We start from the raw sequence: 17,406 nt of genomic DNA, 5'->3' as shown, positions 1-17,406 counted from the left end.
GAATAGGGGTGTTACTATCAGATGACACAAATGCAAGTCGGTCAGGGGGAATAGGGGTGTTACTATCAAATGACACAAATACAAGTCGGTAGGGAGAATAGGGGTGTTACTATCAGATGACACAAATACAAGTCGGTCAGGAGCATAGGGGTGTTACTATCAGATGACACAAATACAGGTCGGTCAGGGGGAATAGGGGTGTTACTATCAAATGACACAAATACAAGTCGGTCAGGGGGAATAGGGGGGTTACTATCAAATGACACAAATACAAGTCGGTAGGGGGAATAGGGGTCTTACTATCAGATGACACAAATACAAGTCGGTCAGGAGAAGGGCACAATTGGTACACAGAGGCATGCTGGAACGATGTGCTTTAGAATCCTGACACAAAACTCAAAATGGATAATGTCAACCAGAAACTCAATCGTTCTCATGGTCCTATTTTGGTTTTTGTTTCCTTTTCATAAAATAATTATACCATCGTTCGTCTTGGAAAAAGACATTTCTCTTAATAAGAGAATCAAGACATCCCTTTCGTTTGGTATGAGGTATGGTAGTGAAACTACAAAAAGTCAAATGTTCTGATAAAAGAAACATGTTTGAAAGCAAATATTTAAATATATGCATGCCATTTGTAATTTTAAAATGTTGCGTTGTTTTAGTACACACACCCACACAAACACACACACGTGTAAGTCAATGGTTCAATTTGCATTAATACAGGTAAGATGTTTCTTGCGGATAAGTTATATCGGGATAACGGTTGTGTGATATCTAGTGTATCACAGACACGAGGTACTTATCAGAGGTTATTGGTCAATTAACGTTACATAGATAAACATGATCTACGATCCACCCAGTCAGATAGAAATACGTTGGATTTATACACTGCCCCTGTCGACGAGATAAACGAGGGATAATTTAGCCTAACCCCCTACATCCTGTCGACGAGATAAACGAGGGATAATTTAGCCTAACCCACTACACCCTGCCGACGAGATAAACGAGGGATAATTTAGCCTAACCCACTACACCCTGCCGACGAGATAAACGAGGGATAATTTAGCCTAACCCCCTACACCCTGTCGGCGAGATAAACGAGGGATACTTTAGCTTAAACCCCTACACCCTGTCGACGAGATAAACGAGGGATAATTTAGCCTAATCCACTACACCCTGTCGACGAGATAAACGAGGGATAATTTTGCCTAATCCACTACACACTGTCGACGAGATAAACGAGGGATAATTTAGCCTTAAACGAGGGATAATTTAGCCTAATCCACTACACCCTGTCAGCGAGAAATACGTTGGATTAAACCCGACTGGTGAGTGTTTTATCGTTAAGTCATGATTGTTCATCACTAATGTGTTACTCTGACAAAACTAGACTGAATGGACTTTGCCTTGCTGTTCATTTTCATGCTATTGCTTGATGTTTCTTGAATTGTTTAGTTTGCTTGATAAAGATTGAAAAGCAGTGAGAAAATGGCATAAAAATGACATATATGGCATAACCTGACCCTGATAATGTACCGTTACAATTCATGCTAATGTGCAATATATAACTTTAACCAGCATATTGTGTATTAGCTGAAATGAAGAAAAAAAACCCTGCATATTCTGTTTTTACCCATAAAATAATCTAAACATACTGTCCATATGTTTATTACTGATTTTTTTAATTTAATGTCAATAATGTTTTATATTTAGATAACAAAGCCGTTACAAATGTTATTCATCAGGTGCAAAATAAATCAACTTTGTATAAAATCATATACTTTATTCTAATTTACGTTGATCTATAGCATTATGGGTATTATTAAACATATCTTTGAGTTGAACTAAAGGAGGTGGTTGAAGACGATGATAAATGTTGAAAAAAAAATTACAAAAAAAAATTGTTTACGTTTACATTTTTCACTCGCTCTTGATTTATTTATGTATTGCACGATACTTTATACACAGTCATTACATCTCTCGTTACCAAATTTTAGCAAAGGAAAGTATTTTTCTTCAATTTGAATGTACATTCGTTTTTTCGACTAAGGTCGTTTTCATTGGGTAAGATGTGCATGGCTTTTGTTTTAATAAAACCATAACGGTTATGGGCTTCTAGCAAAAATAACGTTTCTGAAAATGTGTTCGTAGATTGGCACAAAATAAAATTTTATTTAATCGAATTAATTTTGTAGAAATCTTGTTATCACTTCTTTGATTACTGCCACCNCCCCCCATTAAAAAAAAAAAAAAAAAAAAAAAAAACAGAAAAAAACAACAACAACAAACAGGTCGATCTAAAGCAAAAAACAAGCGAACACTCGTAAGTTCATGAAACATATTTGAAAGACGAGTTAAAGTATGTTTTTATTTATTGTTAACAGATAGTCGTTATAGAGTGACAAAAACATGGAGCCAGGAACACTGCAGCTCCCAGTCATAGACATGTCAAAGTCTCGGACTCAACGAGACGAGATGTCTCAAAGCTTGATTGATGCCCTTGAAAATGTAGGCTTTCTGGCAATAGATAATATTGAAGGACTAGACTTTGACATTCTACTCAGGAGCTGTAAATGGTTCTTCAACCAACCATATGACAAGAAGAAATGTTTGTTACGAAAGCAATGGAACCCGGAAAACACCAACATGTTCCGGGGGTACTTCCCGGTAATTGAGGGGGAACCCAGTAGAAAAGAGGGATTCGAGTTCGGACCTGTGTATCCAACAATTGACAGCAACACGACACGTGCGTCATGGATCTACGAGGAAAATGTTTGGCCTGAAGAAGATGGAAAATTGCCTTTCAAATCTGAGCTGACGAAAGCATTTGATATTATGCATAATACCGCCATGGAAATCTTGCGACTTACTGCACGTGGGATTGGAATAGACGAAAATGCGTTTATTGGTTTATTTGACGATAAACCACTAACTACGTTCCGTATGATCCATTACCCGACTTGGGAAAGTACCCCACCGGAAGTGTGTCTGCTTGAGGACGGTAAGGTGATCACCACGCCGGAACATACAGACACGGGCTTCATGACATTACTTACGACCTTTGGCTACAGTGGTTTAGAGGTAATGACAGCGGATGGTCGATGGGCAGCAGTCGCTCCGCGTTCCAATAGCCTCGTTATGAACATCGGTGACGTATTCTCGCGCATGCTTGGTGGTCGGTTCCGAGCAACACGGCATCGTGTAGTTGACATCGGTGAAGACAGGTTTTCATTTCCGTTTTTTCTTGAACCTTCCTTTGATGCAGATATCGGGGTTAATTTCCTGACGAAATTTACTGGAAGTGGTCCCAAGCACGTCCCCGAGCTGTACGGCCCGTGGGTGTTTCACCAGTACAAATATGTGAAGAAACATTTCGAGTACAGAGTTTTACCAGACGTTTGAAATGGACCCTGTATTACACTTACGTGAATGTGATTAAGCATAGACAATAGTTAAATCAGAAAACGTACATAGGTAATGATAAATCAACTATTTTGTAATGATCTCAGAATACATTAGAAGACAAAGTGGTGTTCAGTGGTGTTTGATTACATCTTTGATATGAATAAATAATAACCGTAACTACACGAAATGTTTCTTAAATGGTTTTGTGATCTTTTTGATTTTCTCGTGCACAAAAGGAGATACCAACTTACAACCTGATATTTTATTTATTTTTAAAAATCCATGTTTTATATTTCGTACACAGACATGTTGGCGTTGGGGTTTTGAGCAACATCACTTTTGTTTATTGGATATGAAGAACAAACAAAGAGTCCGCCAGACAGCCATCGACACTTGTTTGTTTCCTACAAAGGAGAACAACTCTGGTAGTTGCCTTGAAAATAAAGAAAATACCATTAGCAAGAAATGCAATACAACTGAATTAAGTTGGGGGGTTTTCAACACATTTTATTGAATTAACGAAAGGATAAGACACCGGGCAGTGCCATATGTAACTCTTCACCTGAAGCTATTTCATTCTACTTTTAAAAAATGAACAACGCTAGAAAAGTTTTGCTTTTTCATTTTGTATTGATTAAAATATAGATCATTATGCTCGATACTATTGCATAAAAGGTACAATTCTAGATGCGGGAAATTTTCAGACAGTGAATCTGATGAGTTAAGATGAGTAAAGCAGGGTATATTGTACCTAAGGCGAGTAGGATGTGGGGATGAGACAGGTCATCAAACACGGAGGACAACAGAAAATGCCAACCTATATTATCCCTTTGATCTCTAATAATCACCCAAACCTTGACTCAGACACCACATTCTCCTACAGGGCATAATGTATCATGACAAATGCAGGGGGTGGGTTGGTGGGGGTCTATAGGATAGCATATCACCATGAAAAAGAACTTGGTTGCAGGTTAATGTCAATTCTATTAAATAGCTGAAAATACAGAAGTAGGTAAAAAGGTTGAAAAGTAAGAGTTACGTTACGGCCATCAAATGCAGCTTCCACAGTAGTTCTCACGCAGATTAAAGCATATGTTACGCTTTATAGAAATGTCCTTTTACGGCATCAATCTACCACAACTTAGAAGCATTGGCCTTCTGTTCGCTATGCCGGGCATGTTAAAGTCTGGGAGTGTGGAACTCTATGGTGTTGAGTAGGTCCCTAGGGGCAGTGATCAGCACAGAGTTTTCCATAGGGAACTGTAGGTTTTCTTTATTTGACTTAATCGTAAAATCTCGTGAACACCATCAATTAGGGCTTGTTATGATAGGATGATGCTCCTTCTTTCTTTCAAATGCTTTGGCGTCTCAGAAGACAGCTCACACAGTAAGCATGTGGGTTAAACTTAATTATGGTTACAATGACATCTGTAACAGGTAAGCAGTTGTATGTTCACTGGTAGTCGGGACATGTCATTTGTAGGTTGGGAAAGCGAGGTTATGGCATATTGCGGGGATTATAGATTAAAATTGAAAACAATCAAAGAGGATGATGTATCGACCTCCTTCTATATTGAAATTGAACAGTAGCTGATATCCGCAAAACTCACACTAAACTTCCACTTGTCTTTACAAACTAAACCATCAACAACATCATGGATAGCAATGACCTTTCTGACCTCGCCAAACCAGTTGTACTGTTTGAGTCCGATTTTACCACCTTGTCTCGTTGTAAGGTCAGCTGTGTTTTAACAAGTCATGATGCTCTATAATGCTTCTAAATAGGGAAAGAACCCTATTGTGAACCTTCGCGCGTCCACTGGTAGAAATCCCGAGCATATATGTAGATTCATATATTGGCAGTGTTTATTGGTAGAGAGAACAGTAAATTCCCCAATGGTTCGGTGTTGGCTGAAGAACTTTTTTTTTGAAATATAACATTACCGGAAGTACGCATACTCTTATGAGGTGACATACACAACCCTTGTTTGCCATGTAGACCCGGAACCATGATAGCATGTTCTCAGTAACAGCAGTAGGGGTTTGCTTTCTGGCCGATCTAAGTACGTCCATGTCGGAATGCAATTGACTGACTGACATCGCTAAGTACTATCGATGTTATATCTGAGTTTTGACTGGATCGCATTGTTGACCGAACAAGATATACCCATGATAACCCATTTGGTAGGTTGTAGGTTGTAACTGCTCCCTGTTGCTGTAATCCGTCGCTATATTAATTAGCTTGACTAATTCCTCCAATACACACTCTACAACATCAACGTATCATTACATCAACACACAGTATCGACTTACACTATCAAATCATAATGCACATCAATGCACACCATATAATATATTTATAACCATCTCTTATACTTCAATGCTCCACATATATATAAACACACTATTTATATACATGTGTCAATACATAAATTACATCAATGTATACCATATATACATTGTTAATTTGTATTAATACATTATAAATCTATACACATCATACAACAATACACTCTGTATCAATACAAAACACATAACAATACACTTCAAAATATAATTTGATGAAGGCTAAATTATCACTTTGACTCTTCACACAATATTACAGTTGGGTAGCATCACTAACTGTTATTTTTGGCCCCGTAGATGACCTGTTGAACATACGCGGCGCCTTCATGCTTATAGTTGTCCTAACGGCACCAGATAACTATGTGAAAGACAGGAGTATTCTCTGGCTCAAAACCCAAGAGATTAATCGGCGATAAAATAGTGCTTCCTATAGACCATTTAATTACGTCAGTAAGATATTGGCTGACCTCATCATGTTTGTTTCAGAGTCACGTATCTTTTTAGTAGGAGAACCATAAAGCGGCAGTGTCGGGTTACATGCCTTCCGAAAGTTACAGCATCAAAACCTCCACACCATTGGCGATAGGTTTAAACAATCAACTGTTTATATCCCGTTATAGAGATACACAATATAACAGCCACATACCTGTTGTATCATAGCGCTGTTCTCTACCAGAATATGTATGAACTATACGTGTGTGTGTATACACGTATATACATGTACTATGCATGTATATACAATTGTATTTATACTACATAATGCAATTATGTGCAATTAGATATATGATGAAAGTCCTTAAGAACAGCTATACCCTAAAGACATACACTAGACAGCATTATCGTCAGTCAAAGTCACCTGTCCGGCCATTAGGTATAACTGAACACACTTTGATACCTGACGCTATACGTATATATATATATCGTTATGTAAGACTAAATATATTAAGATGGATATCAATGCTATTGGCTCGGCTCCAGTTATACTCCACTTAAATCCAGACTTGTTTAACAGCTACAAAATTGACTAACGTGGCCTGTGAATCGGATTCAACCTAACAATAATACACTGTTTGGTCTCTACAGCAGCATGACGTCAGAAAAGAATGTAGTAAATTGAACGTCGACATTTTCAACTCATCAATATTGCATTTGCGATAACAAGTTCCCTACATGTGCGTTTGCTCCGAGTTAGGAGATAACTCTTGGCGGATTTTTAAACAACTGTACATGTGATAACAGGTCGAGTGGTATATTACAGATAGCACGGAAATGATACAAGACAATCATACATACACGTATTTAGTACGAGTTTGTGACACCGTGTTTGTACCGTATAATATAGAGTGGTGTCTACGTGTTGGGATCTGATCTGACCTTTGAACTTTTAAGGAAAGGCTATACATGTCTGCCTGTATAACAGATCGGTATACATCACATGTGTTTTACTAGAAAACAACTTTTGTAGCTACAATCAGTCACACCAGGACGGAAATGTCCCGGACCTGTCAGCGGTCATTAGATACGTATACGTAGTCCTGTATCCCGTAGAAAGTGTGACGGTGTCCTCAGCCGGCGGGGACACGATGTCAGACACACTGTGTGAATAGAGGAAATGTCTAATCAGGTAGGCATACATATAATAATAGTATTTGCTGAATTTTAATTGTTTTACTGACTATTTGTGTACGTGTGTGTCTGTCTCTATATTTGCCAACATGTGACACCTACAAGCAGAAATTCATACACACCGGCATCGCGTGTTCTTATGATTAATCAAATTAATGTGTGTAGATTAAAATTCTCCAACAACAAAACACCACCCAAATCTGAACCACAACATTTAAACAACAACACAAAATTACACGTGAACCACAGGACATTAACACAACAAAACGAAGGCACACGTGAACAAGGACAATACCACAAAAACACATGCACTGCTGCACGATTCCATACGTGAATCGGAAAAAGTGAACCAACAGACGAACAACTCAAAACGATATTGTATATTTCAACTTGCACAAAAATAACACAGGATACCGTGCACGTGAATGTAAAAAACCCACCAACACACACACGATAACGTACAGGTGAACACTTAGACAAACAACATACGATTCCGTGAACCAGTAGACAATCAAAACACGATACAGTACAAGTGAACCAGTAGACAAACAGCACGATACCGTACAAGTGAACAAAAAGACAAACAACACGATACAGTACACGTGAACAAAAAGACAAACAACACGATACAGTACAAGTGAAACAGTAGGCAAACAACACACGATACCGTACAAGTGAAACAGTTAGCAAACAGCACACGATACCGTACAAGTGAACAGTAGACAAACAACACACGATACCGTACAAGTGAAACAGTAGGCAAACAACACACGATACCGTACAAGTGAACCAGTAGGCAAACAACACGATAACGTACAAGTGAAACAGTAGACAAACAACACACGATACCGTACAAGTGAAACAGTAGGCAAACAACACACGATAGCGGACAAGTGAAACAGTAGGCAAACAACACACGATACCGTACAAGGGAAACAGTAGGCAAACAACACACGATACCGTACAAGCGAAACAGTAGGCAAACAACACACGATACCGTACAAGGGAAACAGTAGCCAAACAACACACGATACCGTACAAGTGAAACAGTAGACCAACAACACACGATACCGTACAAGTGAAACAGTAGACCAACAACACACGATACCGTACAAGTGAAACAGTAGACCAACAACACACGATACCGTACAAGTGAAACAGTCGGCAAACAACACACGATACCGTACAAGTGAACAAGTAGGCAAACAACACGATAACGTACAAGTGAAACAGTAGACAAACAACACACGTTACCGTACAAGTGAAACAGTAGGCAAACAACACGATACCGTACAAGTGAACAAAAAGACAAACAATTAGCACAGAAGGAGACCAACACAAACACAAGTCTCAAATGTAAACACAGAAAATCAACAGCACATTTGATATTTATATAAACTTTTTTTTATTGCACGATGAGTGGGACACGCCATCAGCAGAGGATTGATATATGGAAGATGGAGGCGTTTAAGAATGTCAACCTGGACGGGGACTTATCCTCCGAACTCTATGAAATCATGCAAGAAAATACGTGCTCGAACGTTTCTGTGACGTCAGCAGACATTTCCGGGTTCTCCGAGGTGAAGTGTAACAGCACGTGTGACTATCTATTTATAGTTGAGGTGTTATGGTCGGACGGACGATCCATGTGTGTGAGGAGAACTTACAGAAGCTTTTTAAATTTTCGAAAAGTTTTGGTGGAATATTTTCAAAAAGATGACCAAAGTCAGGGATCAGTATTTATACCGCAGCTAACAGGTAGGACATTGGCTTACGTACTATAAGACTACCTTACACGTGTCCATGATAACTTAATTACCAATAAAATGGCGATGATTCAGTAGAATGTAAGTACATTGAGTATGACGTATCAATTTCATTAGACAGTTAATTGACGCTATTTAGACTACACCTCAATCCAATATATATCCAGGACGAAAACGCTGTACCCGTTCATTGACAATAATTAATGGGTTTGTCGCAAAGATGACTGTTCAATGGTTGCCAACAGGTTAGCATTTTATTGGTCTGAAGCAACTATGAGTGTTCAATAGTGGCTGAAACGTAGCGATCCATAGGCCATTTTCAAAGCAAGTGTTTTGTGATCCTTGTTATAAGTAATATACCGCATTTACGTACCAATCGCATGTTTTAGATAAACTATTACAACAATATTAGAACTTAATGGAAAGATTTATTCTTATCCACATTGGGGGCCGCGGTGGCCGAGTGGTTAAGGCGTCTAACATTCTGCTGCCACTAGCCCTCCACCACTTGGTCGTGGGTTCGTGGTCTACGTGCACGTGGGGCAGTCGCCTGATACACTTCCGCAGGTCGGTGGTTTTTCTCCGGGTACTCCGGCTTTCCTCCACCTCAAAAACCTGACACGTCCTTAAATGGCCATAGCTGTTAATAGGACGTAAAACACAAACACACCAAACCAAATCTTATCCACAAGTGTAATACAAATGTGGCCCCTACAAATCACGGACTTGAGCAAGGCTACTTCCTGCGTTGCTTTAATTAAGTCCGAGATTTTTAGTTTATAAGACACTCCTATATTGAATGCCCGTTAGATGGTCAGAAATCAATTCTACCCGCCGCGGTATCTCAAGGTGTCTTGTATATGTCACAAGGCTATGGACATTACCCCTTAATAGCAATCCTTCACAAGACATGTCCACACAATCTGTCGTACCTCTTAATGTGCGTGTGTAAATATACCTATCTAACCTTGATTTAGCCCTGTGAATACTACTGTAAATATCAGACGTAATAATGAATCAAACTCTGTACATAATACCCTGAAATATTTATTTAATTCATATCGGACCAAGAAATCAATATCCCCCATGCATCTGTGACCACTGTAAGACACTAGTGTTTCTTATACCACATACCATATTATAGTGTGGTCGATTTTACTCAATGTCATTCCCTTTCTGGAAACACTCCATTATGTCGTCAAAACACTGTATACAAACTCAATAAACTCAGGTTTAAATATGTCTTTTCCGAAGAAGTAGTAACAATTGGGGACAAACCTAGGTTCAAGTTGTTGCCAGTCCTAAGCCTCTTGTAAAAATATAATTGCTAAATATTTTTAATTATTCATTCGTTAATTAAATTTATACATAAAAAATGTAATCATTCAGCTCTACATTTACTCATTCATTATATTGATTAATTCGTGAAGTCTTAATCTAGTCAATTACGATGTAGGTTTAAGATCGCATACATTTCTTACTTGTGTATATCTATTTAATTAACTCATAATCAATTAATCTAATTATTGTTCACACAAATTACATGTAATTAATTTTCAATAAGTATTCACTTTACAGCATATTTTTTTTTATAAAACAGTGTTCTATACCCAACATATGGTAATACAATTGATTAATCTGACAAGGAGATAGTGTTTGAAATTAATTCAGTGTTCACATACCGTAAAAAAAGTACTTGACTTAGCGTCAGACTAATTTGATTACCTGTTTGACTAATTTGAATACCTGTTTGACTAATTTGATTACTTGTTTGACTAATTTGAATACCTGTTTGACTAATTTGAATACCTGTTTGACTAATTTGATTACCTGTTTGACTAATTTGATTACCTGTTTGACTAATTTGAATACCTGTTTGACTAATTTGATTACCTGTTTGACTAATTTGAATACCTCACTAATTTGAATACCTGTTTGACTAATTTGATTACCTGTTTGACTAATTTGATTACCTGTTTGACTAATTTGAATACCTGTTTGACTAATTTGAATACCTGTTTGACTAATTTGATTACCTCTTTGACATATTTGATTACCTGTTTGACTTATTTGATTACCTGTTTGACTAATTTGATTTCTTGACAGGGTTGAAGATGTTCCGACGCTACACACGTGACCTTGCGGAGGAAAGGGAAGCGGAACTCCATAGATTTGTCAAAAACCTCCTCAACGGAAACCCTATGGTAATAAAACCTTACTGGTCTTAAATGTCCTTAACGAAAACCCTATGGTAATAAAACCTTACTGGTCTTAAATGTCCTCAACGGAAACCCTCTGGTAATAAAACCTTACTGGTCTTAAATGTCCTTAACGAAAACCCTATGGTAATAAAACCTTGCTGGTCTTAAATGTCCTTAACGAAAACCCTATGGTAATAAAACCTTGCTGGTCTTAAATGTCCTTAACGAAAACCCTATGGTAATAAAACCTTGCTGGTCTTAAATGTCCTTAACGAAAACCCTATGGTAATAAAACCTTGCTGGTCTTAAATGTCCTGAACGAAAACCCTATGGTAATAAAACCTTGCTGGTCTTAAATGTCCTGAACGAAAACCCTATGGTAATAAAACCTTGCTGGTCTTAAATGTCCTGAACGAAAACCCTATGGTAATAAAACCTTACTGGTCGTAAATGTCCTCAACGGAAACCCTCTGGTAATGAAACCTTACTGGTGTTAAATGTCCTCAACGGAAACTCTCTGGTAATAAAACCTTACTGGTCTTAAATGTCCTCAACGGAAACCCTCTGGTAATACAACCTTACTGGTCTTAAATGTCCTCAACGGAAACCCTCTGGTAATGAAACCTTACTGGTCTTAAATGTCCTCAACGGAAACCCTCTGGTAATAAAACCTTACTGGTCTTAAATGTCCTCAACGGAAACCCTCTGGTAATAAAACCTTACTGGTCTTAAATGTCCTCAACGGAAACCCTCTGGTAATAAAACCTTACTGGTCTTAAATGTCCTCAACGGAAACCCTCTGGTAATAAAACCTTACTGGTCTTAAATGTCCTCAACGGAAACCCTCTGGTAATAAAACCTTACTGGTCTTAAATGTCCTCAACGGAAACCCTCTGGTAATAAAACCTTACTGGTCTTAAATGTCCTCAACGGAAACCCTCTGGTAATAAAACCTTACTGGTCTTAAATGTCCTCAACGGAAACCCTCTGGTAATAAAACCTTACTGGTCTTAAATGTCCTCAACGGAAACCCTCTGGTAATAAAACCTTACTGGTCTTAAATGTCCTCAACGGAAACCCTCTGGTAATAAAACCTTACTGGTCTTAAATGTCCTCAACGGAAACCCTCTGGTAATAAAACCTTACTGGTCTTAAATGTCCTCAACGGAAACCCTCTGGTAATAAAACCTTACTGGTCTTAAATGTCCTCAACGGAAACCCTCTGGTAATAAAACCTTACTGGTCTTAAATGTCCTCAACGGAAACCCTCTGGTAATAAAACCTTACTGGTCTTAAATGTCCTCAACGGAAACCCTCTGGTAATAAAACCTTACTGGTCTTAAATGTCCTCAACGGAAACCCTCTGGTAATAAAACCTTACTGGTCTTAAATGTCCTCAACGGAAACCCTCTGGTAATAAAACCTTACTGGTCTTAAATGTCCTCAACGGAAACCCTCTGGTAATAAAACCTTACTGGTCTTAAATGTCCTCAACGGAAACCCTCTGGTAATAAAACCTTACTGGTCTTAAATGTCCTCAACGGAAACCCTCTGGTAATGAAACCTTACTGGTCTTAAATGTCCTCAACGGAAACCCTCTGGTAATAAAACCTTACTGGTCTTAAATGTCCTCAACGGAAACCCTCTGGTAATAAAACCTTACTGGTCTTAAATGTCCTCAACGGAAACCCTCTGGTAATAAAACCTTACTGGTCTTAAATGTCCTCAACGGAAACCCTCTGGTAATAAAACCTTACTGGTCTTAAATGTCCTCAACGGAAACCCTCTGGTAATAAAACCTTACTGGTCTTAAATGTCCTCAACGGAAACCCTCTGGTAATAAAACCTTACTGGTCTTAAATGTCCTCAACGGAAACCCTCTGGTAATAAAACCTTACTGGTCTTAAATGTCCTCAACGGAAACCCTCTGGTAATAAAACCTTACTGGTCTTAAATGTCCTCAACGGAAACCCTCTGGTAATAAAACCTTACTGGTCTTAAATGTCCTCAACGGAAACCCTCTGGTAATAAAACCTTACTGGTCTTAAATGTCCTCAACGGAAACCCTCTGGTAATGAAACCTTACTGGTCTTAAATGTCCTCAACGGAAACCCTCTGGTAATAAAACCTTACTGGTCTTAAATGTCCTCAACGGAAACCCTCTGGTAATAAAACCTTACTGGTCTTAAATGTCCTCAACGGAAACCCTCTGGTAATAAAACCTTACTGGTCTTAAATGTCCTCAACGGAAACCCTCTGGTAATAAAACCTTACTGGTCTTAAATGTCCTCAACGGAAACCCTCTGGTAATAAAACCTTACTGGTCTTAAATGTCCTCAACGGAAACCCTCTGGTAATAAAACCTTACTGGTCTTAAATGTCCTCAACGGAAACCCTCTGGTAATAAAACCTTACTGGTCTTAAATGTCCTCAACGGAAACCCTCTGGTAATAAAACCTTACTGGTCTTAAATGTCCTCAACGGAAACCCTCTGGTAATAAAACCTTACTGGTCTTAAATGTCCTCAACGGAAACCCTCTGGTAATAAAACCTTACTGGTCTTAAATGTCCTCAACGGAAACCCTCTGGTAATGAAACCTTACTGGTCTTAAATGTCCTCAACGGAAACCCTCTGGTAATAAAACCTTACTGGTCTTAAATGTCCTCAACGGAAACCCTCTGGTAATAAAACCTTACTGGTCTTAAATGTCCTCAACGGAAACCCTCTGGTAATAAAACCTTACTGGTCTTAAATGTCCTCAACGGAAACCCTCTGGTAATAAAACCTTACTGGTCTTAAATGTCCTCAACGGAAACCCTCTGGTAATAAAACCTTACTGGTCTTAAATGTCCTCAACGGAAACCCTCTGGTAATAAAACCTTACTGGTCTTAAATGTCCTCAACGGAAACCCTCTGGTAATAAAACCTTACTGGTCTTAAATGTCCTCAACGGAAACCCTCTGGTAATAAAACCTTACTGGTCTTAAATGTCCTCAACGGAAACCCTCTGGTAATAAAACCTTACTGGTCTTAAATGTCCTCAACGGAAACCCTCTGGTAATAAAACCTTACTGGTCTTAAATGTCCTCAACGGAAACCCTCTGGTAATAAAACCTTACTGGTCTTAAATGTCCTCAACGGAAACCCTCTGGTAATAAAACCTTACTGGTCTTAAATGTCCTCAACGGAAACCCTCTGGTAATAAAACCTTACTGGTCTTAAATGTCCTCAACGGAAACCCTCTGGTAATGAAACCTTATTGGTCTTAAATGTCCCGAATGGAAATCCTCTGGTAATTAAACCTTATTCGTCTTAAATGTCCTCAATGGAAACCCTCTGATAATGAAACCTTACTGGTCTTAAATGTCCTCAATGGAAACCCTCTGGTAATAAAACGTTACTGGTCTTAAATGTCCTCAATGGAAACCATCTGATAATGAAACCTTACTGGTCTTAAATGTCCTCAACGGAAATTCTCTGGTAATGAAACCTTACTGGTCTTAAATGTCCCCAACGGAAACGTAAAACCACGTGAAGGTGGTGTCCAACCTTTGGTGCAAAGGAACAAATTATGTTCTTCTGAATATTCAACCTAAAAGTCTAATGCATAATCTAATATCGGGGGTTGGACAAGATTACGAATATGTTTTCCTTGCCCATGTTGTCAACAGATACGTAGCAACCTCCCTGACACGTTTGTAGTCGTACAAACGGACAAAGCTCCTAGCAACCCCATATGGGTCTGTAGAACTTGTACTTGGTGTATAGAACTTGTACTTGGTCTGTAGAACTTGTACTTGGTCTGTAAAACTTGTACTTGGTCTGTAGAACTTGTACTTGGTCTGTAGAACTTGTACTTGGTCTGTAAAACTTGTACTTGGTCTGTAGAACTTGTACTTGGTCTGTAGAACTTGTATGTGAACTGCCTCGTAAAGAACTCAGCTTGTTGGGTAGTGTTGGTAAGGAAACATATAGACATTCAGATTTATTCTCGGGAAAATGTTATCGAAGGATCTTCTGCTTCTTCAGCAAAACATGTTCTAAGTCACTTACCAGGTCAAACACAGTAGCGGCTTCACGTTAGTATAATACAGGTAATGATCTTCTTCACTAACATTATCAGAGTTTTCAGAGTTATCAGAGTAATGTAGTTAGGGTTTACAACCAGCGTGCTTTAAATCTACGCAGCTTTTGTGTAGATGTCTCCATTACCTTGCTTCCACCTGAGATACCGTCTTAGATCGTTGGTAACCTACATATTGGGTTATGCTTTCTGGTAATACTGACCTCGGATTTTGTCTGTGTTATAGCTGCGGAAGTTTATTTCCTATTTCTTATTTCTATTTTATAGGTTTCCTCTACCCTCCCCGTGTTGGATTTTTTCGAACCCAACGCATCAGATCCCGTTCCCTTCAGAAGTAGCCCGGATGGCAATGATAGTGATGAAGATCCGTTCTCGGAGGACGTATTCAGCCAGACGTGGATGAAGAAAAGCAGCTCACCCAAGAGCAAAGCATAAGTTATTTTGTTTGTATATGTTAGTGAACGAGAAAGTCCGTATTGTTGACCGCTGATTAAAACTTCCTTTGTTGTACAGGGTATCTATAATAACGAGCCAGACAGACGGGATCCCGCTTTGATCTCAACGTCCTACAGAGATAATATACATGAGCTTTTATTTACATTTTAATGTAAGTTATCCATTACACATACAACACTTCACAGCTGAACAAAACCTCATATGTAAAAGTAGAAGTATTTATATATATATGTGCTAAAAATGACTTTTAAACGTAACTGAACAATATTTATTCTATTTCCATATGACTATTTATGAGTATATTGTTATTTTTTATGTTTGAAGTCGATCCTTAGTAAAGTAGGATGTGAATAAGCTTAAGTAGTGAACAAATACATTTGTTGTTGAGAGATATGCATACAATAAGTGGAAACAGAGGTGAAGTTGTTTACGACATACTAACTGTGTGTTGGTTGGGGGAAAAGATAAACTGGCTACCAGCCCCTAAGTTTTTATGAAGATTTCTCAACTGCATTTCACTACCAGCTTATCTTTTCCTAGTTTAGAACTTAGGAATCGGACATCAAAGTGATCAAAATTATTGATTCTTCTTCTTCTAAATAAGTCCAGGGGAAGGGGTGCGGGAAGCGGGTTATGAGATAAAGTGAAGTTATACTCATATGGCATGCTGTCAAACGGGAGAGTTTAAGACATATTGACTGAGGTGTGGGGGATTGTACGACGTACAGATCGGGTTAGGGGGGTCTCGACCTAGTGACCGGGGAGAGTTTAAAACATATTGACTGAGGTGTGGGGGATTGTACGACGTACAGATCGGGTTAGGGGGTCTCGACCTAGTGACCGGGGAGAGTTTAAGACATATTGACTGAGTGTGGGGGATTGTACGACGTACAGATCGGGCTAGGGGGTCTCGACCTAGTGACCGGGGAGAGGGGGTGTTTATGTCAGTGGGCGACTGTTCACGACATTCTGTCGGGGGTATGTTTACTATAGGTGCTGTTAGGGGGGTAGTGTGCAATATAGATAGGCTTGACGCAATATTGATAACCAATGCCACAATAACAAGTAAACTGACTAAATATGTATATGTTGTGTTGCAAAGCAGACAATAAATCTGTTTATTTCTGAACAAACCTCGTTGTCGTCGATTGTTTTTGTGATTTCAACATTGCATTATCAGCCATGTACTTTTGAATTAGGCATGTCTGTTACGGAAAATTCCAGATAAACCTCCCTCCGTATCTCATAAAATATAAATGATTTCTCAAAAGTCTTTGTGTAAGTGGGTAAAATATGAACAAATGGGGCGTTTTATAAAAGTACGAGAATAAGACCAGATGTTCTGGAAGGATAAGTGTTATCTGCTTCATTGATGTCACTTGGCATGCAAATAATAATAATAATAATAATAATTCGAGGTTCTTATATACCGCTTTATCACAACCTAGTTCGTAGGTCGTCTCAAAGCGGTTTACAAATTATAGGGCCTTTGCAACCAGCCAATATCTTTCTCAACTC

The 17,406-nt window shown here is 38.6% G+C and overlaps 2 protein-coding genes across 3 annotated transcripts; both read left to right on the top strand.

Moving 5' to 3' along the window:
- The first annotated feature begins 847 nt into the window (after positions 1 to 847).
- On the top strand, positions 848 to 3,587 carry LOC110442492 (gibberellin 2-beta-dioxygenase 4-like). Its single transcript, XM_021486133.1, has 2 exons — positions 848 to 1,331; positions 2,388 to 3,587. The coding sequence occupies exon 2, from the start codon at positions 2,413 to 2,415 to the stop codon at positions 3,403 to 3,405; it is 993 nt and encodes a 330-aa protein (XP_021341808.1). The 5' UTR covers positions 848 to 1,331; positions 2,388 to 2,412; the 3' UTR covers positions 3,406 to 3,587.
- A 3,199-nt stretch (positions 3,588 to 6,786) lies between these two features.
- Positions 6,787 to 17,021, top strand: LOC110442484. Of its 2 annotated transcripts, none has more exons than XM_021486119.1 (4): positions 6,787 to 7,378; positions 8,792 to 9,138; positions 11,253 to 11,350; positions 15,700 to 17,021. In XM_021486119.1, exons 2-4 carry the CDS (start codon positions 8,796 to 8,798, stop codon positions 15,865 to 15,867), a joined length of 609 nt encoding a protein of 202 aa, XP_021341794.1. In that variant the 5' UTR covers positions 6,787 to 7,378; positions 8,792 to 8,795; the 3' UTR covers positions 15,868 to 17,021. The 2 variants fall into 2 exon arrangements, with proteins under 2 accessions (XP_021341794.1, XP_021341795.1); XM_021486120.1 differs by having other exon boundaries at positions 6,791 to 7,378; positions 8,801 to 9,138.
- The last annotated feature ends 385 nt before the right edge of the window (positions 17,022 to 17,406 follow it).

Source organism: Mizuhopecten yessoensis, unplaced genomic scaffold, assembly GCF_002113885.1.
Source record: "Mizuhopecten yessoensis strain PY_sf001 unplaced genomic scaffold, ASM211388v2 scaffold716271, whole genome shotgun sequence".
Lineage (NCBI taxonomy): Eukaryota > Metazoa > Mollusca > Bivalvia > Pectinida > Pectinidae > Mizuhopecten > Mizuhopecten yessoensis.
Note: the sequence above shows the minus strand (reverse complement) of the source record. Positions and strands in the feature narration are given on the sequence as shown.